The sequence below is a fragment of the Myiozetetes cayanensis genome, unplaced genomic scaffold, assembly GCF_022539395.1.
Source record: "Myiozetetes cayanensis isolate MyiCay16 unplaced genomic scaffold, myiCay2020 scf6-25, whole genome shotgun sequence".
Lineage (NCBI taxonomy): Eukaryota > Metazoa > Chordata > Aves > Passeriformes > Tyrannidae > Myiozetetes > Myiozetetes cayanensis.
The window spans coordinates 39,584,777-39,610,886 of NW_026087853.1; the positions used below are offsets into that span (position 1 = coordinate 39,584,777).

General features: G+C 49.3%; 1 protein-coding gene across 2 annotated transcripts; it reads left to right on the forward strand.

Annotated features, from left to right (window-relative positions):
* The first annotated feature begins 246 nt into the window (after positions 1-246).
* Positions 247-25,661, forward strand: TP53I11 (tumor protein p53 inducible protein 11). Of its 2 annotated transcripts, none has more exons than XM_050336399.1 (7): positions 247-335; positions 17,600-17,971; positions 19,045-19,103; positions 19,675-19,723; positions 20,163-20,259; positions 20,853-20,954; positions 21,914-25,661. In XM_050336399.1, exons 2-7 carry the CDS (start codon positions 17,843-17,845, stop codon positions 22,045-22,047), a joined length of 570 nt encoding a protein of 189 aa, XP_050192356.1. In that variant the 5' UTR covers positions 247-335; positions 17,600-17,842; the 3' UTR covers positions 22,048-25,661. The 2 variants fall into 2 exon arrangements, with proteins under 2 accessions (XP_050192356.1, XP_050192358.1); XM_050336401.1 differs by lacking the exon at positions 247-335 and adding an exon at positions 487-631.
* Positions 25,662-26,110: the final 449 nt, after the last annotated feature.

The window sequence follows — 26,110 nt, forward strand, 5'->3', positions numbered from 1 at the left end:
CACTTGGAAAAAATATGTGTGTTCCCCTGCGCCCCCGTTTATTCCCTTTTGACTTTCGCAGGGAATTGTAAAGTAGTCCTCGAAACCACGCGCCCTTGACCAGCACGTCCGAGGCCCCATTTGTATCGCAGAGAAGGATTGGGATAGGAGCCTTTTGTTGTTCCCAGATGCGGGCTTATTTCCATGGGTGCCCCCGCCCCTCCTTCCGTCCCAGGAGCCCGGCCCCTGGACGCTGCTCTTTGTTCCCACGCGCCGAGCCGCCGTCACGCGTGGTCCGTGCGTAGCCCGCGCATATCCCGCACACAAGGCACACGGAACCCCAGCGTAGTCCGCAGGTAACCCGAGAAGCGCCCTGCCCGGGCAGGCAGCCGGCCGGGGGTCCGCAAAGCCGGTGCGGGTCCGGGCGGCAGGGCCGCCCCGTCGGGCGGTGGCGGCCGGTCCCGCCCGCCGTGGGCCGGCGCGGGCGGGGCGGGCGGGCGCGGTAAAGGCGGCGCCGCGCCGGGCCGGGCTCAGTCTGGCCGCCTGCGGGCTGCGGGCGCCGCCGGCCGCCCCCGCACTGCTCTGCCCATGGGGCAGCCGCGCCAAACCCTCGGGACCTCCCCGCGCCGCCGCCGGGACCTGCGCTAGGGCGGTGAGTGCGCGTCCCTCCGCGCCGCGGGCTCTCCCCGCCGCCCCGCGGAGTCTCGGGGATCGGGGGCGCGGACCCCGTTGCGGCTGTACCCGCCGCGGGAGAGCCCGCTGCTGGCAGCCAGCCCCCGATCCCAGTCGGGAGTCATCGCGGACGGGGGAGGGATGGGTGAACGGACCGATGGGACTGACGGACGGACAGGGGCGGCAGGAGAGGGATCAACCTTTGTGCTGGCTGCGCATGGCTGCGATGGGACGGTCTCTGTCCTGGCCGTGCCTGGTCGGGGTGAGATGGGTGGAGCAGGAGGTGGTGGAGCGCTGCATCCTGGTGGGAGAGTGGCAGGTTACTCCGAGGCGTTGGAGGAACAGTAGCCGTGCCGCCCTGCTAGGTGATGCGCTGGCTGTCACTCGACTCAAAGGCTGGAGTCCGATGTCACTTCTTTCCTGAAAGTGCCACATCCTTTTATTTATACTCGGGAAGAATCGCAGGACACAGTCCCCAAATGAGCACCTCAGGTACCTGAAGGGGAAGGCTGTGTCCTGACCACTGCATAGGCTAGGAGGTCAGCCTCGATGGCTGAGCAGTACCGCGGAGTGGGATGAGGGAAACTGACACAGCTGTACTCCCTTGGGATGGATGCAGCCTTGCAGGTGTGCTGGGGAGCTCTGGCTGCAAGGAGGGCTTGCTTGGCCATAGTAGACGGGTGGTACTTGGGCTGGCGGTGGACGGAGAGGAACGGGGCGAGAGAGCTGCGATGCAGGAGGGAGTCGGGACAGACGCCTTGCCATCATAGAGGGGAAGGTGAGGTAAGCTGGCTCTCAGCAGGCTCTGCATCCCTGCCTGAGCTTGCAGTCCTGCATGCTGAGATGTCTGCCGTGCCACTTTGCAGTGTCTGGCTGTCCCAGCTGAGCAGGTGCACTGCTCTGTCTAGAGCAGCAGCAGCTCTTAGGCTTTCCAGTTGAGCACAGTTCCAACTGAGCAAACCAGGCTGAGCCAGAAGCAGCACCTTGTTCAGTGCCTGCTCCTTGCCCTGCCTCAGTGCTGCTTGTAGTCCACGAGCCTTTCCCTTACCGTAGCAAAGTCCCTGTCCCTCTTGCAGTTGCTGAGAGTCAGGGCCAGCAAAGCCCAAGCTGAAGGTGATTAAATGGGTACCATTTAATCTCCTCTGTCCACAAAGGCTGGGAGTTATAAATGCCAGCAGCAACCAAAGCCTTGTTGACATTAGGGCTACCACCAGCACAGCTGAGCCATGAGAAACTACAGAGTATGCAAGAGCAGTGGCTATTCTGGATTTGGCATAAATAACTTGTTCAGTAACTCTATCTGTACTATAGCAGAGTCTGCTGAATAATGACATTCAGGGCCTGTGCATAAGAAAAGTGATTTTAAAGCAAATAAATAGTAGTTACCCTTTGAGCAGGGGAGTTGCCCCAGGGAGGAAATTTTCTTAGAAAGGTTTTGGCAAAACCCCAAAATAAACAAGCTCCTAAGACTCAACGTGAAGGCATCTCAACTAGCCCTAGCCATATCTCAGCTAGGTTGCATAAATACACCTGATGCATGCACAGTGGCGTGCGAGGGACGCCGTGAACTTGTGGTGTCCTGGTGACCTCAGCAGGGAAGGGCTGGATACTGATGGCAGCGGGGAGAAGTAGGACTTGGTTGCTTTAGAATATGTCTGTGCGTTCTTGTTCTTTGACTGCAGTGCAGAGCAAGGTCAAGGGAGCTCTTCTCTGGGTAGGTGGCTGTCCCAACCAGGAGGCTGAGAAGGTGATGTCTGCCATACTGTCTCAAGAGAAATTGATCCTTTCTGCTTATGGGTCTATGGTGAGGTTTTATTGTAGAGATGCGAGCACAAGAGCATCTCCAGAGAAGTACATCAAGGCGAGGCTTGAACTGGCCATTGATCTGTGGCAGAATAAACCGCTGCCCCGGGGTTTTCTGTCCATTTGGAGCTGCTTGAAGGCTGGGGCCTAATCCAAAGGAAGATGTTTTTCTGTTGTTCTCTATGAGCATCAAGTGCTGAAGTGTGCAGAACGCCTGGAGTACATCTGCAGCTGGTGTTCACTTGCCTTGCAGCTTTCTGAAGGTCAACATGCTGAATAGTAGGGGCTGGGAGGGATGGTACCACATGATGGTTACAAGCATCAGTTTGAGCTGTTTGGATCATGAATTGTTCTTTCCTGTGTGTGTGTTTGGTCCACATCCAGTAAGTATCCAAATTTCTAATGAGAACTGCTAAATGCTGATGGAACACAAGGAATATCTCCTTCTGATGCAGGCAGGATGGGCTGCCTTTCCAACAGGCTGCCCAGGAGACTGAACGTTGACCTGGGTGGAGCTGGGGGCTCATCTGTGCATGAAGTGGGGCTGTCTGTCTTCTTAGTGCTATGTTTTTGCTTTCAAGCTTTCCCTTGGCACAGGAAAAAAGCACACGTGAATCAGAAAGATGTTGAGATTGTTTATGTTCTGCTTCTGGCCTGGCACCAGAGGGAATAGCTTGGTGACCTTGGCACTACTGGGACATTATTTATAGAAAGTAGATCTTCTGGGTTTTGTATTTTTGACGTAGGAATGTGAAAACAAGTCTTGGCAGGAAAAGACCCAATGCTGGTCCCCAAATACATTGGGACCTTTTCCAGACCAGGAAAAACAACACTTAAGAGGTTACCAGGTGTTCGCTGTTCACATTGCTTTCTGCCTTCCCTTGGAAAATATTGGTTTGGTTCTGTCCTGGAGATCGTAGGCTAGCATGAATTCATTCCATGTTTGAAGAGTTCTTGCTCAAGATATTAAAAGATGTACACAAAGAAATCCAGCTGTAACCAAAGACACTTTTGTTGGTTTAGACATGAAGGGAAATGACAAATCAGTCTCTGGCCTTGGGTTTCTTCTGTTTGTGAAGCTTTGCGTCATCTGCAAGGCTTAATGCGTCTCAGTGTGTTTCAGTGCCCACCTGTGGTCCTGATTCGTGTGGCTGCCCCTGGATGATTGAGAGGATGAGGCTTGGAGATGGTCTTACTGGATGGCCTAGCATGCAGTGCTGGCCCCACAGCCCTGCCTCCCAGGGCTCTGGTAAAACCCCAGTGGCGAACTTTCCTTCCATGTTTCACAATGTGCACAAGTCTCTCATCCTCTTTCTGGGTGGTGGGTGTGTGTTCCAGTTAGCTAAATCTCTATATGTCTTTCTATCCCTCTGTATGCAAAATAGCAACTTATTGAGCATCTCTGTGCATTGGTTTTGACAGGGAGATACTTGCCTAGGCTGCACCTGACTCATCTGTACCAGAACTTGGTTGGACCCTTACCCAATTCATCTTAGAGGACAAAGTCAAGGACCCAGAGTCTGTAAGAAAGTTCTGGTCCAGATTTATACAGACTGCCGCTGTGGTTGTGGGGAAAGGAGATCTGTCACCAAAACAGAGAAGTGATCAGAACAATTGTAGCTGGGTTTAGTGCTACAAGGTGAGCAACTTCTGCTGATGTTGGCAGTCAGAAACCGTATGGTCACTTTCTGAACCTGTGGGACCAAAATCAGAAGCCTGAGCACAGGGACTGGTAGCTGGCTTCATTGCTGCAGTTTCCTAGAAGTTTTGGTTAGGGATTTGGATTAACATATTTTAAGTCAAAGGCACCGAAGGCAAGTCAAAGGCCAGTCTCCTGGGGAGTGGTGTTAGCACTGTGAGTGGATGTAGTCGGAGATGTGCACAGAGGAGTGTGAGATAACACTGACCATTGCCAGTATTTATTTATTTGTTTGAAGGGATTCCGTTTTAGAGAGAGATTAGTGTGTAGTCCCCTTTGCAGCTGCTTGCCACTGCAAAGCAGACAGAAATCTTTCCTTTTCTTATTAAAATCAGGCAGCAGAACTTCAAATGGTTGTCCCAGCAGGGCAGGTGCAGGCAGAGCAGCACACAAAGGCTTGCAGCCCTCGTGTTTTTAGCTATATCCTGTCTGGGTTGAGAAAGTAAACAGTTTGGGGCCTGTGTCAGCAGCCAAACAAGAGACCTACAGAGAAAACCCACAAGTCTTCAGGAAACTCTGTGGGTGACTCAGATGGTGTTTTTGTCTGAGTACGCGTTCATTCAATAACCCACGATGGCAGCAGAAGCGCTCTGTTGTAGTGGTGCCACCTTACGAGTGAAACACAGACCTCCAGTGTCGGATGTCTGTGGTCGTGGAATGACCTGAGAAGCTCTTCCAGCTGACAGAGGTTAGTTCAGGAATCCCATTGCTGATCCCTAAAATCATTCCAACCCTTGTTGGGCACTGCAGTTTCTTTCTGGGCTTACAGCTAGGTAGATGGAGATGGCTGTGAGAAAGAGCAGGCAGTTTCCTGAGCTCAGCCATGATCCTTCCAGATGGCCAAGAAGGTGTCTTCAATTCAGCCTTCCTGGCTGTCTAGCCCTGCCTTGCTATGCATGAAATGCACCCAGCTAGGCACTGAGTGCATTTGCTCCTTTGTGCAGTGTTGCTGCAAAGCTGTGAGAGATGCGTGGGTGATGGCTTGAGTACAGCCTGGGTGCAAACACTCTGCCACATTGTACAGAGCCCTCAGGAACAATGGAGTTATGAAAATAGGGCTGTATTGCCAGTCTTAACAGGAGCTCCAGGAAGCGGGCTGTTTTCTGAAGAAATGAGGTATTCTAAAGATCCATGGTTTTATGGCCCTCTTGGTCTTTCTGTTGGACATTTTATTTTAGGATGCCTGGCATCCTATTCGTATTAAATGTTTGATGTATTCCAAGTAGGTAGAAACGTGAGTTCTACCTCCTTGCAGAAGGGAGAGGGAAACTCAAAAACTGCAGTATTGAGTCCAGGGGAGTGAGGTGGTATTGGCTTTTCACCAACATTTCACCTTTGTGGCCTAGGAAAAAAAGTTTCTCTAGAAGCTGCTTAATAGCAATAAAGAACACCTAAAAATTGCTCCACGGAAAGTGAAAATCTGCTAGGAGTCAAAGATTACTCTGAGCATGACAGAAGAATTTAGATCATTTGTCTGTGCATTCCCAGGTTGTTTTCATGGTAAGTGAGAATAAAATATAGCTGTCTTTAATATCAGCATTGCTGGTGGAGTCTCTGTGCGTGCTAGCCACAGATTTCATAGAATCACAGAATCATAGAATCAACCGGGTTGGAAAGGACCTCTTGAGACTCATCAAGTCGAACCCTTGATCCACTACCACTGTGGTTGGTGTGCTTCTGAACAGCAGGCACCTATAGTGCATCCTACTACGCTCCTGCCCTATTGTCCTGCCCAGTGCAACCATTCACTCCTTGGGGTGTGTGAATGTGTTCTTGCCTTGTCTGGCAGAAACCCAGCTGCTGTACATCACGAGTTCAGCCAGTCCCTTCCATGACGTGTAAACATCCACTGTTCATGGGCAAGTAGAATGCATTGAGGGTTAACGGATGGAGGAATAATAAAGCAGATGAGCTTATCCCCTCCACCCAGTTTATTCTTTTCATCATATCACCATGCAAATTGAGTTCCTGTCATTGGTGCTTGCAAAGTACATAGGGGCAAAGAGGCTAGCCTGTAACCCCCAGAGCCACTGCTGCGTGGGAGTGACATTTCAGGTAAGATAATGGGGACACTCCTATGTTATGAGCTCTTCTAAGCAGCAGGCTGTGCTGTGCGCTTGTCAGAGATGTATATATACACACATGCAATAGCAAAGCACCATGTGTGCGTGTATACACACAATGCTGATGAATGATCCTGATATTACTGGAACTTGTATCCAAGTGTCTGAGACTTAAAGTTGTAGAAAGAAGGGAAGGTCCTTTAACAACCCTTGCTAGTAGAGATGGGACATCTGGCAATGCTGTGTTTTCCATGGTTACTTGAGACCTTGATTTGTCAGCGGTGGTGCTGCTACCACTTGGCTTCCTGAATGTCTCTGTTGTCTCCTTGTCCCGGGGTAGAGGAGTGAAACAAAGATAGGGAGAAGGACTAGTCAGTACTGTCTTTATCCTTTCTTTCCTAAGACTTCTCTTGCACATGCCAGGCAAGATGGGGAGAGAGATTCTTGACTCCAGGACCTCTCAGTTCTTCTCAGATATCCCCTGACACCAAGGTTATTCAATGCCGCATTCTGTTGTCCATCCCTTTGCCTCCTCTCTGCTGTGAGAGGAGAAATCTTGCTTTAGTTCCTTAGACAAATGTGGATCCTCTGTGGCTGTGACTGGTAAGAGCTACTTAGGACATAGCATCTCCATGCCTAGCAGAAGAGAAGGAACCCCTTTCCTTGCATGTGTTTGTCTAGTTTTTTTAATAATCTCAAAGTGTGACTCAGTGCTGTGAGATGGGCAAAAAGGATACAGTGTTTGCCTAGGATCAAGTAGCGAAAAGCTGACTGTGAGGATCAAGAATCTTGTCCATCCATATAAAAGCAATCAAAAACCTGGTCTCTCTCATCATCTACGCTCCTCCCGTGGTGTATGGAAAGAGGTAAACCACTGCAGAAGATGAGGCATCTTGTCCTAAAATAGGCACCTCTGGGGTTTGGCTCATCTTCCCAGGGAGCCAAAAAGAGGGAGATGAGGAGATGTAGAGGTTCATGCTATAGTTCACACTTCCAAACCTCACTCTCTCCACCCATGAAATGCTTTTATTCTGGGCTGGGGGCAGACTGTGTCCATGAGTGATCCTCACAGTACACATACACTGCTTTTTGTGGAAGCCGGAGAACCTGTCATGAATCAGAGACATTGTCGCTTTCAATCTCCTTTATATGAGTTCCTTTTTCTGTTGAAAGCTTTCTAAAGGGTACTTGTGTGCTGAATAGCCATTGCAGATAATGCACATTATGAAATTCAAAAGGAAGGTTGAGATTAAATGTCACGCACTTCACAGTCTGGGAATTCAAAGAGCCTTGTTGATCTCTGCATAATTCAGGGGTTGACAGCTCATGCATAAACAAACATGTGCACATACACATACATTTGTGTGTGTAGAGAGTTTTCCCCTGACTCAGCGACACATAAAAGCAAAGTCAGGTTGGTGTGAGTTACTGGGGGGTGGGTGTGACATTCGTGAGGAAAGCCTGTGGGTTCTTCAGGACTCTCTGACTTGAGAGCCACACAGACAAATGCAGTCACTTCTTTGGTAGTGTAGTGGGCTTCTTTCCGCTTCCCTTCTCTGTGCAGCTGCAGCTGAGCTGTGGCTGCTTTGATTTTTATGCATAGGGGTTTAATCTGACCAGAAGAATCTTCCAAGAACTTCTGGTGTGTGTGAAGGGAGTATCAGTGTGAATTTCACCCCAAGGTATCCAAAGTGCTTTCTCCCACCATCAGGGAATGAAGATAGACAGAAAAAAATGATGTCATGCTAAGCTGGTTGTTACCCAGGCCAGGAAGGGCATTTCTGCCTCTTTCACGTTGTGTGTAATGAACCAAATGCTGCACTGGTACAGTGCCTGCACTGCTGCCTTTGAAATGTTTTACCTGCTGCGTGTGAGCCATATGAACTTCTGTGGTACATTTACTTTTCATATACTGGGAAGACTGAGGCCTCAGAGGTTGAATGACCCAGCCTTGATTTCATGAAGAAGGAGCAGCACTGCCAAACCTATAATCTAATATTTTGGCTTTCAGGCTTCCTACTCAGTATGCTGCACTGTAGTTCTGTTCCTATAAACAGCTGTTTTCATTTCCAAGTGCTTCCCTTGCAGGAGAGAGGAGTAGGTTGGCTCCACCTCTTTCTGAGGGATGCTGTAGGTCTGGGGGATGCTGCTAGACAGTGGTCCACAGGCATGGCCCTGAGCACCATGCGCTGTCCAACCAGCAGGAGTTGGGCTAGGAGTTTCTTTTAAGTTGTTTCACAACCACCTTGTGAATTAGCAGACCCTGTGCTAGCTCTGGCAGCAGCTATTTGGAAGTTTTCGTTTAAATCTGTCCTTCTAGCTACTGTTTGCCCAACATGAGGAATTTTGCATCTAACATTTTTAGCAGCAACCTGTTGCTATAGAAACTGCTAAGGTGTCAGAGGGAGCTTTTTGCCACTTTGGGATAGGCTACCAAGTAGTTAAGTATATGTGCTGTTGGGAGGATTTCTCTGTCATGTTTTTGCTAAGCAACTTCCCAACCCTGTCTGCATGTCTGGACTTATTTTGTGTCTAAGGAGCCATGAGGCAGTGACAACCTGGAGTTGTAATTGTGTGTGAAGGAGCAGGGCTTAACACTGGTGAATTGTTTAGGGAGGATGTAAGAATGATTTGTCCCTGATGATGATACGATGATCCTGATGATATGATTTGTTCCTGAGCTGCAGTGATGGGTCCGAGTGGTGTGTAGGGTGGTAGTCCAGGGCTCAGAGATATCAGGTGATATCAGTCTCTAGGGTAGTAAATGGTTAACCCAGAAGCAGGAGTCAAGGCTCTCACTGATATCTCCCAGCAAGGAGTCTGGGACAAGGTGCTCCTCTCCCCCTGAGACCAGAATATAGGTGAATGACAGCATACTTGGCTGGTCTGGTGGTCTGAATTCTCTTTACTAACCAGTCAAGAGATCCTCACCATAAAGCAGGTCCCAAAGTAAGTCTGCACAAATCACCTCCTGTCTTTTATTTATATATTTATATATGTTTAATTTGCTAATCTACAACTTGTTATTATTTATAAATTAAATGTATTTATGTAATTAGCATGCTCTTACAGGATGTGGATGTAATTGTGTACTATGGGAAATACTCTGTAAGATTGGGTTGTTGACAGCTCAGCTGTTGGCTGATAGTCACTGGGGCCCTTTTGTATCAGGCCTGATTTACAGACTTGTGTGTCATTGTAGCAAACTTTATTGCTTGCACAAGGAAAGGTGTGAGTCCTGTGAGTGTTTATGTGCCTGGAACTCAGGAAATATCCTGGCCAGACCAAAAGGCAGTCTCCCCTGCTTAATGCAAATGTATTCGTCTGCCCTTTTTTCTCCCCATTGTGTATGTGCCTAGACTGCACATCTGGTCATATCATGACAGACTGTGAAGATGAGAAACCCTTTGTTTTCTACACAAATGGAAGAAAAAAAATCTGCTGCTGCTGGTGTGTCCTGCAGGAGTTGTTATTAGGCTGGGGCTGCAAGTTTGCCCATGTAACAGCTTGAGAATCTGCTTTTAGGGTGCTGGAGTGGCACAGACTCATTTAATCTTCCCTTTCATGGCTGTAGACATGTTGGTAGTGTATAAATCACAGTAGTTGCATTGTGCCGGGTAAGTTCCAGGGCTGCAGATAGAGAACTAATGTTGCTGGAGGTGTAGGTTGTCATCTTTGGGGAGGGAATCTGTCAAGAATGGCTTTGAAATCACCATTTCAGTGACAGTATACAGAGGGCTGTTGTGTTTGTGTGTGGCTCAGGGAACTTAATCTACCAAAATGCAGTTTCTTACAATTTTCCTTTGAGTTCTGGAAAGGGACAGAGGTGTTAGGAATTGCTGGGAATAAAGAGCATCAGCTACCTAGAGTTTTTATGAAAGGCTCTTGTCCAGTCCTTAGGGGCACAGTGGGAAGAATATCTGGGGAGGTTTGAGGGTGTTGGGAGAAGAGGTGCAAGAAGCCCCGTTTTACTGTGATGATCCGCTATTCAGCAGTGTTGAGAGTAAGGAGCACGTGTATGGGCTTCTCTGTGGTCCCAGGGTTACTTTCCATAGAGCTCCTTTGAGCCTCAGGTGTGACGCAGAGAAGATGAAATGCAGAGTTGCATCAGATTTTCTGTAAAACCAACCAACCTTTATTGCCCTGCTTGGTTGAAGGGCTTTCCTAACTTTTTAAGCTGCTCTTTTTCAGTAGCAGGGGTTAATTTACTTGGTGGTTTGGTTTTTTTGGTTGTGTTGTGTGTGTGTGTGTGTGTTTTATGTTGGTTTTTTTTTTTTTGGTGTGTGTGTGTGTGGGTTTTTTTGTGCTTTATTTTGTGTGTGTGTGTGCGTGTGTGTTTTTCTGTCTGTGAATATGGGTTTTTCCTTCTAATGTTTTCCTGTACAAATCATCTGCAGGACAGATGGCCTGCTAAGCTTCTGGGACTGTCTCTCACAAACACCTGTCTAAGCCAGCTGGGAATCAAAGAGGAATTCTCCTCTTTTAATGCCCTTAAAGAAAAACAACATCTGATCCTAGTATGTCCTGCTTGCCTCTCTCTCTCCATCCTCTCAGCTCCCTGGGAAACTTAACTGCTTGGTTGTGGCCATCTGTTGAGACAGTGAGGGGCTGCGTGCAGGCTGTGGGCTGAGGCTGGGAAGTGGCTGCTGAGACTTTGGGAAGAGCAAGGACAGCTTTGGGGTGATGGATCGCTGTGGTCAGCTGGGCTGAGAGGGAGGAGGATGATGGAGGAAGTAGATTTTATGTAAATAATACAGATGGCCACCACTGAAGCAGCTCATTGTACCTTGCTGATTGTACCTCACATCCTTTGTATTTGCAGCCAAAACACACCAAAACCAAAACAAACCAGTAGGGGATGGGCTACTTGAGAAGGCAGGAGAGTGAGGCTGGGCTTGCACTTGGTGTGGGGTGTGTGCATGCACATGGTGAATGAAAGGTGAAGTCTGTTTGTCCCCTGTGCTGGGAGCCTGCTGAGCCAGTGCAGTGGGACCAGGTGTCCAGCTGGGCACCTGTGGGGTGTCCTGTGTGCTGTGCCGGTCGCCATAGCTGTGCAGGGCGCCTTACTGAGCACATTCACCATGTCACAGGCTGCCCCACCAGCTGCTGCGAGAGGCAAACAAGAATTTCCCCCCTGAGGTGCTGCCAGGGCTCGCATGGAGGGGTTGGCGCGTTGCTGCAGGTGGTGGTTGGCAGGCCGGCAGGAGTGTGGTTGCTGTGTTTAATTATAGCTCCTGTTTGAGAAACTAGTAGAGCAACAGAGCTTTTTTATCGTGTTCTGGGGAAACTGAGCACTTTACGGGTTTTGATTGCTATATAACACATCCTGTGACACGGAAAGAAACTTTCCTATGGTCCCTGCTGAAGGAAATTTGAAACCTATGGGCAATAAAATTCTGGAGCTGGGCCATACCTCTCACTGTGGCTTGGTCCCTGATAGTGGTGATTCTTGGGACAGGATACTTTCACGGCCACAGGGAGCTTGGGGGCATGAGTTGCCATGCCCAGGGGCTGCAGAAGAGCAGTGTGGAGGAGGGTGAGGTGCTGAGCCTGCTTGGGAGATGCAGCCCTGAAGTGGTCAGAGGAAAGGTTGCATGGAAAGGCCTGAGCAGACTTTGCATGTCCTTTTCTGCATGCAGTGATGACAGAGGAGGCAATATGAGTTAACTCATTTCTCCCCAGCAGGCTGTAGAGACCTCACTGTTCCCTGCTGAGGGGTGATGCTGGCTGTATCCATTGCATTTTGGGATTGCTGGAGCTGCTGCATGTGCACTCAAGACTTCCTTCTTGAAGCACATCCATCCCTCCTGCACCCCCTTTTTTTCAAGGGTTTTTTCCCAGGGTATGCTCTGGACGAGTCTTCTGAACAGGCTGAAATCTGCCCTCTGGAAGTCCAGCATGGAGGTTTTATTGGTGGCCTTCCTTGTATCCCTGAGTATTGCAAACTCTATTATTTCATGGTCACTGTGCCTCAGGCGGCCTCTGACCACTATATCTCCTTCCAGCCCCTCTCTGTTTGTAAACAACAGGTCCAGTGGGGCCCCAGATGTTTCCTGCTGGTTTTACAAAGAGCTGTCTGTGCTGAAAGGGCTGGTGTTTATGTGGGAATAGAGTCCTGCATACCTGGCTTGTTACAGGTGACAAATCTGACGTATTCCTGTTATTTAGGTGTACAGACTGTGCCAGACTGAGCAGGAGCAGCAGCTGCATTCTGCTGCTGTGATGGCTGAGTGCTAATTGTTTTTACCGCCTGAGCATCAGGTTATTTTTGGCTTGATCAAGTTTCATTCTCAGCTGGCTGGTGGCAGAGAGGTCCTAATCATCTAAACCTCCACACTTGACAGAAATCTAGGCAGGGAGCTGGTACATTCTCCATGGGTTTGGGATGTGCAGTTGCAGAAATCACTAATGTAGCTGTAACTTGGTACTTACATGGGATATGGGGAGTTCTCAGGGTCTGCTCCACCAAGGTCTCAGGCTCAGGGTCTGCTCCACCAAGGGTTTCTTGGGGAAACTTTTGTTAGGCCATTTGGATAGGATGAACGAAGATGTTTTATGTTTCTCAGGTGTAATGTTGGGATTTGTAATCGGGGATTTGCCTCACCTCTCAGGATTTCAGAGTCCTGCAGTGTCTGAGGTTGTTTACCAAGAGATTTTATGCATGTAAAAAGTGAGCAGACTGAACCTTTACATGTAAGGGGGGAAAAAAAGGAGTCTTGGATTCTATTCAATTAGGCAACAGCCTAATGTTTGCAAGAGATGAAGTACTTGGTAGGTGTGTGCGTCCTGTCCTTAATCTACTTGTTTCTACTGCCTCTTCCCTTTGCCCTGCCCATGTGTTTGAGCCCAGGCTTTCTCTCTGGCTCTGTGGCTGAGTAGGTATGGGGTCCAGAGTGGCTGCTGTGGACTTGGTACTGTCCTCACCAGAAAACAGATGGAAACACCACAACCTGGAGAAATACCAGAAGAGCTGGACAAGTCCACTGCAGCTGCTGGGCCCTTGCAAGAGAAATGCTGTGGGCATCAGCCCATCTATGAGGGCCAGGTACAGCACAGCTGCCGTGGTGGGTGCCCCTCTCATGTGCACACCCCTTTGTGCTGCTGCAGTGCTGGAGAACTCCCCTGGGCTCTGCCAGGGTGCTCCCAGGGGTGCTCCAGTACTGTAAAGGGGCACTGCCAGGGCTTTATACTTACTGTCAGTTCTCAGCCTGTGGCCTGTGGAAGATACTTAGGCATGGCAAGTGCCCCTGCTAAGCTGTTACAAAGGACATCCGTCCACTGCACCTTCTTGGTTCGTTCTTAGGCATAACAAATACAAGTGGACTCAAGATGTTGCCTCAGGTGTATTGACTTGGGAAATCTAAAACAGGACAGCAAGAGTCCTCTCCCTGACCTGAACATGGAAGAGCTGAACAAACTTGTGTCCAGCTTAAATGTATAAACCTTTCACTCACTGTCCTGGCTTGACTCTGGTTTGTTGTCTCTTCCTCTGCTTGCAGAGTGGAAGTGCCCTCAAACCCCTGGAGCAAGAGGTTCTGTAATACCACCTCTTTAAATCAAGCAGCCCTTCTTTGTCAGGTGAAAGGCTGCACCGTGGATGGCAGTGCCACTGAAACAACATCCAGCTGACCACTAGGCAGCATCCCTGTCTTCAGGGCCCTGAGGAGCCATGTCCTCCCAGGCAGGAAGGATACAACCCATCTGCAGCTTGGCCTTGGCTTGCCAAGGCTGTAGGCAATCAGTTTCAGGTGCCTGCAGAAAGGGGGTCTGGTTCCCCTCTCTCACCTCCCATGACAGGTGTGCAGCTCCGGCTGCTGCAGCACTATTGCGTGTACAGTTGAGTCTCCTCTCTCCCACACTGCAGAGCTCTCCTCTCCAGACACTGGGAGGGAAGCAGAGATGTTGGGGGAAGAGCTGTGGAGGTGGGGAGAGATTGAGCTATCATTAGCATGGCACCAGTGAGGTTTCTTTGCACCACTAAGCAGTAGCTATCAAAATTGAGTGCAGTACGCTGAACAGCTGAGCAAGGGAGCAGAGGTTGAAAGGAGCCTGTGAAGAAAAAGGATTTAAGAGGAAAAACCCCTCTTTCAGCTGCATGTGGGTGCTGTCCAACACAGAGAGCTGTGCCAGGGAGTAGGAATTGCCTGTTTATGGTGATTGATCTGCACAGCCCCTGGGATGCTTGGAAGAGGGATTAAGGAGGAGAGAATCGCAGGAGAAGGAGGAGGTGGAGGTTTAGCTTTGAAAACTCACAGGCTTATAGAAACCATCCTCTAAATTGTCAGTGTGTCAGGATACACTAATATAAGTATAATGTTTTCAAATCTGCAGAATCTTCTATCTGAATGTCACTGAATTAGCACTAATGCATTCATTAGCTCATTATCCATTAATATTCAGTATTCGTTAGGCTGGCTCTGTCTCTGGACGATGGGGGTAATGAGATGTGGGACTGGCTGCGGGACCATGCCATAGCTGTGCTTAGCACTGTAGGGGTGTGGTTTTATGTACCAGAACTGCCTCCAGTGATTGCTTTATTGGCATTTGTGTCTGGCCTGTGTTGTCCCGGCTCTTGGCCAGTGGTTTACCACAAATTAGTGGAAACTCTTAATGGGAGAGCAGTACTAATGATGATGGGGATAAATTTCCACCAACTCCTGCCCTGAAAGCAACTGTCGAGACAACTGATGAAGGCAAATTTTGATCTTTTGGCCTTGGGTCAGTTGCAAAATTGTCTCTGTAATCACAAAGCTGTTCAGTCTTTCTTGGTGAGTCATGAAGTTCCCCCTTCAACTCCTACCACCTTCCTTTGCTTCTTGCCCTCAGGAGAAATTCTTTTTCCCTCCGCCCCTTTTTTTCCCCCCTCCCCCTTTTTTTCCCCCTCCCCATCCCTTTTTTTCTCCCTTTTTTTTTCCCTCCCCCCTTTTTTTTCCCCCCTCCCCCTTTTTTTTTCCCTTCTCCCCCTTTTTTTCCTTCTCTCCCCCTTTTTCCCCCCTTCTCCCCCTTTTTCCCTCTCCCCCTTTTTTTCCCCCTCCCTCCTTTTTTCCCTCCCCCTTTTTTTTCCTCCCTTTTTTTCCTCCCCCTTTTTTTCCTCCCCTTTTTCTCCCCCTTTTTTTCCCCCTCCCCCCCTTTTTTTCCTCCCCCCTTTTTCCCTCCCCCTTTTTTTCCTCCCTTTTTTTCTTTTCTCCTTTTCCTTCCTTTTTTTTTTTGCTTTTTTCTTTTTTTTTTCCCCATTCCACCTTCCCTTCCTCTGCCATTTTTGACCATGAGGCCAGAGCAGGAGATGTGGGCAGCAGGCTTTCCCTGGCAAGAAATGCAGAAGTGCCAGGCTGGCATGGCCAGCACACTCAGCACCCCAAGTCCTATCAAGACCAGCAAGCCTCTAGGTCTCTTATCCCTGAGGAGAGCCAGTAGGATGCTGCTGCTAAGGTGCTCTGCAGATTTTTCCCCTCAGCTGTCAAGTCTTCATGGAAGGACTTTGGTTTACTCCTTACCAAAGCATGCAGGGGAGGGAGAGTGGCCAAGTAGGTACCCAGCATTTTTACAGGGGTGTGAGAGTCCTCCTGACAGCCTGGCATAGTGGGGCATCATGTGTCAGCCCTTCATTTGGGACTGTCTTCCCCATGTTCCAAGAGCTGCTTTGGGCTGTATGAGGGCTGTGAGATAACCTCAGAGTGGACCTCAGGCTCAGAGTGAGAGAGAGGAGCGTTCTCCAGAGGTGTGTTGCTTCAGGATTGGAATGGATAGCTTTGATCAGAAAATACTGGACTAGAAATAGCACAGTAACATGTCTTTTCTGGTTTCAACAGTTCTGGTGGTAAACTGCTCAGCATCCAACCTTGTGAGTCTGGGTCAGACAGGAGCAGAGAGAACTGCAAAAACTGTAGTGAAGGAAATTAAAGGGGTCAAGCTTTTCTTTTTGATGTATCACTCTGGCTTTGGGGTGGATTTTATATGCACATTATCTAGATTTGAGTACAAACAATTTATTGTGACAGTTTGGGTCAGCAAATTACAGACATGATAAATCTTTCAAACTTTTCTACTGTCAGCCTCCATTTGAGCTTCCTGCCTTGTGCTCAAGGGTAGGCATTAATATACAGCTTCTACCTTCCTCCTGAGGGGTTGTTTTCCATTGTCTCACTTCTGAAATACTTCTAGACCCTGAGTGGTGCACCTGGCTCTGTGCTGCCTTTCCAGGAACCTGGGCTTAGTTATTTAAGAGCAAGAAAACACATCCAAACTAACTCCCCTGCAATCCAAGAGAAGCACTAAGTAGCTGACCTGGCTCACTGAAAAGCATTTTGCCTGTGGTCTGCCCAAAGAGTCTAATGGGACTCACTTTTTGCACCATCCCAGCGAGACCTCTTAACTTTGCCTTACAGAAAGAGTTATGCTGGGCATTTGCAGACATGACTGGCCGTTCTTGTCTGAACCACCACAGAGAAGGGTTTTCCTTCGAGAGGGAAATCCCTTGCAAGGCAGTGGGACAACATTTGCATGCACAGTACCAAAATAACTGCCACCTCATTTTGTTATTCTCCGAAGACTCGTGAAATACTTAGACATAAGCATAAATTGTGTCCTCCTGGGGCAGCTGTGGGAAGGCTCGGTTGGGGCACAGGGCTGCTGGTGCTTGAGCCTGATGCTTGCTTGGGCTGGATTAGCTTTGCCTGGTGCCTGGGGGCATTAGTCTGTAGATCTCTGGGAGGATGAAGCAGCAAATGGAAAAAAGGGGGTTGTATTCAGCTGAACCAAGATGAAATGAAGACAAACTGGAAGAAAAGACTTTCCAAACTGAGGGTTCCCAGGGTTTTATGATTGTGGGATGATACAGAGTGATTTCATGGAACTCAACACTTCTGCCTTTATACCACCATGCCAAGGCAGAAGTTATCTTTTCCATCACAGCTTCTGTCAGTTGCCTTTGTCTTTGCTTATCCCAGGCAATATTTGTAGTTTCTAGTTGCGATCATCTTCTGTTTCCCAGAAAGCAATGGATCTTCAAGGGAAGTCATGCCTCTAGCTTCTTACTGTTCAGGGGCTGATGTTTTCTGGCATAACATGGGGGCTGCAACATCTGAGGCGGGTGGGCTACAAATAAATACCTGAGACTTGTTTGGGTTTTGGTCTGAAATGGCAGCTGAAGGATGTGATGTATTGCATGGGAAAGGACAAAAGGCAAAGCATCATTTAATGACTTTAATTCCCGTAGTCTGAGAAGCATTTAATTCCCCTAATCTGGGAAATAGCAAAGAGGTACTGTTGGGCATTGCCTCATGCTGGGATAGACCAGATTATCATTTGTAGGTCAAAAGCATTTATAACTAAATTCCCACACTAAAGCCATGCTGTTCTGATTTTTTCTTTCTTCCCATGGCAGATCCCAGTGATGGCAGGATCAGCCTGAGATGAGCTATCCATAGCTGGGGCTGGGCCTTGTTCCCAGGGCTCCCTGCCCCATTACAATGAGGAGCCATCTGCCAGCCTAACAGACAGATTTTGTGGCGGTGGTGGCTTTTTTTTTCTGTCAAACCTCGAGAAATTTCATGTGACGGCAGAGCCGCTTCCTGCCCCCTCCTTGTGCCACCTCGCAGCCAGGACTTGGTGGTGGAGGGCCACCACCATGGCGGCGAAGCAGCCCCCGCCGCTGATGAAGAAGCACAGCCAGACAGACCTGGTGAGCAGGCTGAAGACACGCAAGATCCTGGGGGTCGGCGGAGAGGATGACGACGGCGAGGTCCATCGCTCAAAGGTGAGGCCAGAGGAGAGGGAAGCCTGCAGTAATGATGGAAAAGAGACCTTCTGCTGGGCAAACCGAGGTGGTGTGGAGCTTTTTTAGAACCTAGTTTCTGCATCCACTTTGGCAAAAACTGGCTCCCAACTCCAAAAGGCTCCTCTAAAGGGAAAGATGAAGGCTATGGTGGCACAAGCAATGCTGCCTCTGAGCAGTGATGGGCTGTGCAGCCTGCTTGGGTGAACAGGAGCTGCCCAGCATTGCTTTTGGTGATAATAGGGTGAGCTCTGCCCTCAGGCTTCCTTAACTCAGTCCTGACATGGTATTTTTGAGACACCCATGAGCTAACTTGGAGCTGGTGCACCACCAATGTCCATCAGTCAGTGGCCTGGACACTGGAGCAGCAGTTTAAGCAGTGCCTCTCAAAAGAGGCCTGAATTGCAGACAAACAACCTGTTTAACTGATACACCAGAGCTAGAAGACAAGGGTGTGCCCCACAGGAGTCCTGTCCCCAGTGCTCTGGAGAACTTGCTGGCAGGGGTTTGCCTGGTTCCCGCCTGTGCGTGGGGAGCAGCACAGAGCTCTCTGCAACTGAAAGGTCCCCCAGTACCTTTCCCTGTTGCTGGTCTGTGTGGTCTTCCCACCCACGTGGTTTGCCCATCCTCACAGTTTGTGGTAGTCACAGCCAGGCATTGCTCTGGGCAGTGTGGACATGAGAGCTGAACAGATGCTGTGACACCCCAGGGGTGCTCCATCAGGATGTGACACACGGGTGGTGCGTGCGAGTAGTCAGTTCCCTTCTTACATAGGTAAGAGGAGACAAGTTAATGTTGACCCTGCCCCAGCCCCATGCTGCAGGTGGCTGATCCCAGTAAGGAAGCAGTAGAGGCAGCGGTTCCTGATGGAAATCAAGGTAACCTTTGACAGGTGTTGGGACCAAGGGGTCACGTCCTTGTCCTTCTCCTCCTTCCATCTCTCTTAGAGATAAACTCCCACATGGAGTTGGGTATGTGGTTTTGGGCTGCAAATGCTGCCTAAAGACTGGGGAAGGATCTGCTCAGTGACTTTGTGCCTTTCGTTTAAATTTCAGATTAGCCAAGTACTGGGAAATGAAATCAAGTTTGCTGTTCGGGAACCACTGGGGCTCAGGTAAGATATTGGATCACTTTGAAGCTGGGTCATCTGAGGGCCCTTGGTCACAGCATCCCTGACAGCTCTGGCTTCTGACACCAGCCCTGGTGCTACACCAGCATCACTGCTCCCTGCAGGAGCTTCTTGGAGGCTGTAGGATCAGACCAGTTCTGCCTTCTTCCCCCATAAATCAGCCCAAGGCCTGCCAGTTCTTGTCTCACAGCACGTGCTGGGAACTACAAGGACTGTGTGGGGCTGGAGGAGTTCCTGGTCTCCTGTGTGACAGGTGCTGTGTCCTGTGGGGACCCTGCTCTGCACCATCCTCTTGGCGGGGTTACTTCCCTCCTTTGCTTGGGTGAGGGGGAGTTTGGAGCTGTCTCGCCAGCAAAGCTGGTGTGCATGCTGAGGCTGGAGCTAGTGGGATGTGGAAAGCTGAGTCCTTCCATGGGAGGCTTCAGGCTGCCTCAGTTGGGCAAGGGGGAAGGATGAAGGCTGATGAAGGGGCAGAAGGCAGAAATGCGTTGCGAAGTGTGAGTGATAGGGTCACCTCTGAGCTCACGCTGGGTTCTCTGTCTTCCCTCTCATACAGGGTCTGGCAGCTGGTTTCCGCCGTCATGTTTTCTGGGGTCGCTGTCATGGTGAGTGAGGGATGTGGTCATGGGTACTGCCAGCTCCTGACTGCCAAAGGGTGCCCCAGCATGGCTCTTTGGCCCCTGGCATTTATCTTCTTCCTCTGCCTTTAGCAGCTACTGTTTTCCCCTGTGAGGCCTTTGCCCTCATTGTCTCAATAATGGGCTTTGCCAGCAGTGTCCTTGGCAGTTTGTTCCCATCATCAGAGTTTGTTTTCATAGTCAGGGTCATAAACCACACACAGCATGGCAGCCTAGGGCATAGAAACCATCCATGCAGCCCATAGCTGACACAATTATATTTCTTGCACCTCCTTAATTTCCAGTTTCCTGACCAGTGGCTCCAATCCCAGGAAAGGTGTCATGTTGGAGCACTGCTGCCTAAGAGGACATATTTTGGTGGCCTTGGTCAATGCAGGCTGCTGAGTCTCTCTCTTGCCTTTGCCAGGCCCTCGCTTTCCCGGACCAGCTCTTTAATGCCATCTTCGAGGAGGAATCGGTGAGCAGCAAGACTCCCATCCGGCTCTATGGAGGAGCCCTCCTCAGTGAGTGCCGTGCCACTGTACTGGGTCATGTGGCTGCCGTAGAGTAAGGGGACAGGAGGCCAAAAAGAAAGGAGGGCACAAAGTCATCCCCAGCCAGCCAGCTGCAGCTAGAGAGCAGAATATCTGCTGTTAGCAAAGAAGTTGTTGAGGTGTATTTTGAAAAGCTTGGCTACTGCTGCTTTTTCCTGATTCAGGCTTGCTGCAGATAGGATAAAAAGGTCTGTGCATTCTCTGAATACCTAGGGAAGCACCCCAAGTACACCCAGCAAAAGGAGCCTGCAGCTGGGCCAGGCGAGGGGTGCTGGGCTGGGGCAAGATGCACCCGCGGGAGCGGGAGGGGAGATGGGGCAGGCGGCAGCATCCAAGGAGGGAGCCAGGAGATAGCGGGCGAATGACAGGAAGGTGAGGGGAGCTTATAGAAATGGTTTGGGAAGGAAAACGGACCATCGTCCTGCAGCGGCACCGCGCGGGGCTGCTGAGAAGCGCCGCGGCAGCAGGCGAGGCGTGTGCGCTGGGCAGTGGGAGGGCGGGCGCGGTGCCCCTTCCCGCTGCCGCCCCGGCCCTCGGGCAGCGCGACACGCTATCCCTCGCAGGCATCGCGCTCATCCTGTGGAACGCCCTGTACACCGCCGAGAAGGCCATCATCCGCTGGAGCCTGCTGGCCGAGGCCTGCTACTTCGCCGTGCAGTTCCTGGGTGAGTGCCCGCGGGCTCCGGAGGAGAAGGATGAGAGAAGGATGCGAAGGCTGCGTGCCCGCTGGGTGGGGAGCGGGCTCAGTGGTGGGCAGGGCAGCGGAATGAGTGGTGTTGGAGCATCTTACCAGCCAGCCGCTCTCCCTTTTTTAACGACATGGAGTGGCCTCTGCTCTGGTCTGCTCACTGAAGGGTGAAACATTGCCCTCTGACAATTCATTTACTTTTCTCCCTGAAAAAGTCCTGGCCTTCACAGCCAGCACTCATCTTTGGTGGAGTGGGATGCCTACATGCAGGGTGTGACAAGAAAAGACTGTAGCAACCTACATAAGAAGGGGATGTTCAGTCTTACCAAAACAGAGAATAACAGTTTAGCTTGTTTCTAGGGAGCTTACCTATATTTAACAAAGAAGGGGGTTCTTGTGTGTGTATTGGTAACTCATGAACTGTGATGCTGGTTTAGATATGGGCTATGTGTTGGTAGCCAAAAAAGAGACGTGTTCAATGGATGCAGTGTGTGTGGACCATGCACGTTTTGTAGATGCTCCTAAAGTTGAGAAATGTTTATCAGCACTGAAGTGTTCAAGCAACAAAGCAAACTCGGGAAGATGCGGCTCCCACATTTAACACCTGAGCTTGATGGAAACTCACATCTGCTCGAGTGACCATTTCAGGCTGTGACTGCCTAAATTTGGGGCTGCGTTAAAAGGAGGGTTTCTGTAAGTGAGAGCTCTGGGGTTTGTGACTGGCTGCAAGGCTCTAAAATCAAGCAAGTGAAGAGCCTCCACCATGGATTCACTGTGCATGTGAGTGAGCCTGTGCTGAAAGCTCCTGCACTTGCAAGGCTCAGCAGCTCTTGCCAAGACACTGCGTTAGAGGGCAGCAGAAAACTATTTGTGCTATTTGTTCGTTTGTGGTTTTGCATCACCAACCTCCACCTTGTCTCTTTCCTTCTCCTCCAGTTACCACTGTCTCCCTGGCTGAGAGTAGCCGGATAGCCACGGGTGTCGTGCTTCTACTGGTCAGCCGAGCCCTCTTCATCATCATCAGCATTTATTATTATTACCAAGTTGGACGTCGTCCCAAGAAAGTCTAATTCCTGGGCTTTTTTGTTATGGGAAGGGTGGGAGGGGGGAGTTTGTGTCGGTAATTTTGCATTATAATTATAACTTTTTTTTTTAATTATTTTTAATTAGTCCCTTTTGGTTCTAAAGTAGTTTTCTTCTTTACCGGCATGAATCAGTGTGCAACCCGGTGCTGGTGGCATTGCCAGCTGAAATGGGGGGAGCAGCATCGGGCGGGACCCCCCAGCCTCTCTGCAGGAGGTGAGGAGCAGCAGGAGGAAGGCTCAGGGAAGTGTGTAGGCCTGGCAGGCTCAGGGAAAAAAGGCCAGTTTCCTGGGAGGAACTGGCCAATGGGATCACAGGCTCTGAACCCGATGGAACAAAGCACAAAATAAGGCCAGCATATTGAAACCAAATCCCTGAGGAGACAGGGCAGTAAGACAACCAATGAAGGACTCAGCTACTCTATTTGGTAAGCCTTGCACCTGCCTGATGGAGTGTATGCCCACATGTACAGCCCATGCCCCTTTTAGCAAGTACTGACTGTCTAGGTAGCTGGGGGCTGGATGGGGTCAAGTTCAGTGCTTTGCAAACAGCTCTTCTTTCCTTGCTGCCAGAGGTGATTTTTGAGTAGTTCATAGTTTTGCACCGGAAGCTGTGCAGAGCTTGTCAGGAGATACACCAAAAGAAGAGGGAGAACCCTTGTGTGTTTTCACTAAAGGGACAGTACTGGGAACAGTGGAGCAGCTTGAACCACAAGATGGGAGAAGTGAAGGAAGCTATTGGAAATATAGCCCACTGAGCACAAAGACATCCCCTTGTTCGTGTTTCATGAAGTTTGTAGGCTGGGGTCCCATCCCCTTCACCCTGAAACAGTTCCTACAGTTGCAGCTTTACTGATGGTAGTAGCAGAGGTGGGTGTGAGGTAGCATTTAATGTTTTAGTTAATCAGGGGCTGGAGTGCTGTCGAGGCTAGCACTAGTAAGAGCAGAGCGAGCATCAGTACAGATGCTTGTGTCAGGGAGCAACCTCTAGAGATGGCTGTGGGAGATGATGTTCCAACACTGCTAATATGCAGGTATCACATCTCTTCTGACCTGGAGAAGAGAGGACCAAAGTTTATAGCATTAAGGTATTTAACTGGGATGAAGAACAGCAAGGAGTGGAGCATATTAAGGCATCATTGCCTTTTCTGGTTCTGTCAAGGCCAGACTAAATGTGCTTTAGTACTCACCAGGCAGTTTCTTCAACACCCCCTGCGCTTTAACAGCATTGGCTGCCCTAATTCCTAGCGCTTTCCTTGTGGATTATCCTTGTCCACAGTTAGAGGTGGCAATTTATGGGACTAAAGCCAGAAGTCCAGGATATGGACTTCTTACCCATGCACTACTGTTGACTGGATCAGAGCATGCCCTGTAATAGAGCTGATGTTCCAAAATCCCAGTAGAAAGATGCCCATGCAAACAGAACTGCTTGTGTGAACAACCAACCCTCAAGCCACTGGTGAGACTGGGATCTATGGCTATTGCTATTTAATATCTTAGTAGAGTTAGAAGAAGGTAGTGGGTAGTTATTGTATGTTGTGTTAGTGCTTTTGGCATTTAGAAGCAACTGCATAAGCTTGGGACACTGTGTGCATTGTACTTACTGGCCATGCAAAATGTCTGTCAGGTAAGAATATTGGAAACATCACAACTATTACTTAGTTTCTTGCCTAAGAAGGAGATCAAGTGGAGAGGCAACATCCAACAACAGGCTGAATTCTAGAGCCTCCCAAGAACATAAGCTTGTCAAGCTGCTTTCAGCATGTCCAAAAATTACACTGAGCAACTAAAACTTTTAATTAAGAGGAGTGTTCCTGTTCAGGTCGAAGAATTGGGCTCTCAGAGGGAAACCTTTTCCTTGTGAGGCAGGTAATGATCAAATGCAGGCTGGAAAGTATCAGAAATTAGACCAAGTGGTGCTGTGTGTGGGAGCTGGAGCATGGCAAGCTGTGGCTGTTGCTCTCACCCTGTACATCACCTGCATGGGCAGGTGCAATGGCCTCAGTGTGGCACTTCGGTTGTAGTTGTTGGTGTAGGTACGTGAAGCTTGATTCTTTGTGTTTTGGGGCATCACATGAATGTAAACACAGATTGATGGTTGGTTGGGGGGGAGGGGAGAAGTTATGTTTCTGGGACAGACAGGCAAAACCACAGCAAAAGCAATCTCGCAGAAGAAGGAAATGGAGGAACTTTTTAATGCTGCCTCCCATCTATGTTGGCCACAGGTCCTATGAACTTAGTTATGACTCTGGTTTGATTAGTGTACCTCAAAATACCATCCCATAAGGGAGACAAGTGAGTTAGGGCATTATGTGAGAGTAGTTCTCCAAAGACTCCTTGATGGTTAAATAAGGTGTGGGAGGGTGGGAGAAGCAGTTACAGCTTTCCAGAGTAGCTTTAAATTAGTTGAGATCAGATTCCTCTGGTCCCCTGCTTAATAGCTGCCTCTGCAAGACTTGAAATAGCCACCTCTAGGTTTGCCAGTTAATGGCTATTTCTGCTTGCTAGAGCAAAGACTGGGGGAGTTGCCACTTAAAAGATTTCGTACTACTTGGTACCTAGTTTTTAAAGTGGAGAGATGGAAGAAGTTGTTTTATTTTGATGCTTCTTGCTCCATCATGCTATAAATAGACCATGTAGAAATTCTGGAAATGGACTGGGGCTCTACACCTTTCCTACAACTAAGTTGTGGTCCCTGGCATGTCCCTTCTCATCAGCAAGGTGTGGCAGGACAAACGTGACCAGGCCCATTGGAGGTGGTGAATGGGTAGCATTGGGAGGTCTAGGAGGGTGTTTCTCAGGGTGGCTTGAGGATGAAGCCCAGGCAGAACATCTGCAGCACTGCCAGAAACCCACTGTACCTGGTTGTCTTCACTCAGTTGTGAATGAGGGAAAAGGAAGGAGGATGCTGAAAAAATTTGTACAGAACTGTGTCCCTAATGACAGAAGTGCTGGCATTACAGATGAATGTGGCAGTTGAGCACATAATTTGGGATCAAAAGCCTGAGGCATCACCTCAGGCTCTGCTACTGATCTGAGAAAAAAAACTGGCTCCACAAGCCTCCGTTTCCTTATGTGTTATACTGTGAGAGAGGCTTTGGACTGGTGTCATTCCCAAGGGAGACTGCAGTGAAGTACCTGCATTTGTACAGTGCTGTGCAGGGCTGGGAGTCTGTTGCCCAGAGGGTTGTGCTCCAAGCAGGCACAGGCCAGGACTTAAGGCTGACCCCCTTTCTCTGCCAGGGATGAACCCAAACCCTTACATTCGCAGAACCCTCACTTTGGAGGGTGAAGAAAGCTCATCATTCACATAACTCCCTACATCACCTTATTTATGCCTAACTGGTATCTGGCAAACTGGAGCTGGTGACAAAGGGGAGGCTTTGCCTGTCCTAAGCTGGCCTCTCCTTTCTGATCAAGGGTTTTTACATGGGGTGGGGGGTGGGGACGGAGGGGTGGTGCAGGGGAGAATGGGACACTTCAATTTATACCTCATTTTAGCTGCTGTACTTGAGTTTATTTCTCCTATGGTAAGAAAGTGACTGTACTGAACACCAAGCAAATAGTGAAAATTAAAGCTGTTTCACTTCACTGTCACAATATCTTTTATTTTGGTTTGGTTTTTTGGTGTTTTTTGGTTTTTGGGTTTTTTTTTAAGAAATGCACACAAAAAACTGTGCACCAAGTGCTTCAGGCTTGTGTTCTGGTTTATATTACCAAAAAAAAATTCCTTTCAATATAAAAAAGCATTACAGTAGGGAATACAGGATAAATTAGCTCCACTATCTAATAAAAAGTACATTTACAGTTTTTTAAAATAGATTTCAAACATTATTTCACACGCCAGCCCTTTTCCCAGGCATTCGTGACAGTCATTTGAGCATTAAATAACAGCCGGGAGGCAGGGATGCTGAGAGGGGCTGTGGGCTCACAAGCACAGGCTCCTCCCTACTGCTCCATCGAAGGTGCTCGGGCCAGGGTCACAGTGCTACAGCAATGGAGGCAGCAGCACAGCAGCTCTATCTGGTCTTCAGCCTGCCCAGAGCTCTCC

Excerpts from the sequence above, each read along its gene's own strand:
- TP53I11 (XM_050336399.1), top strand. The coding sequence starts at position 17,843 with ATGGCGGCGAAGCAGCCCCCGCCGCTGATGAAGAAGCACAGCCAGACA. Across the intron at positions 17,972-19,044 it reads GCGAGGTCCATCGCTCAAAG|ATTAGCCAAGTACTGGGAAA; the intron begins GTGAGGCCAGAG and ends TTTAAATTTCAG. Across the intron at positions 19,724-20,162 it reads TTTCTGGGGTCGCTGTCATG|GCCCTCGCTTTCCCGGACCA; the intron begins GTGAGTGAGGGA and ends TGCCTTTGCCAG.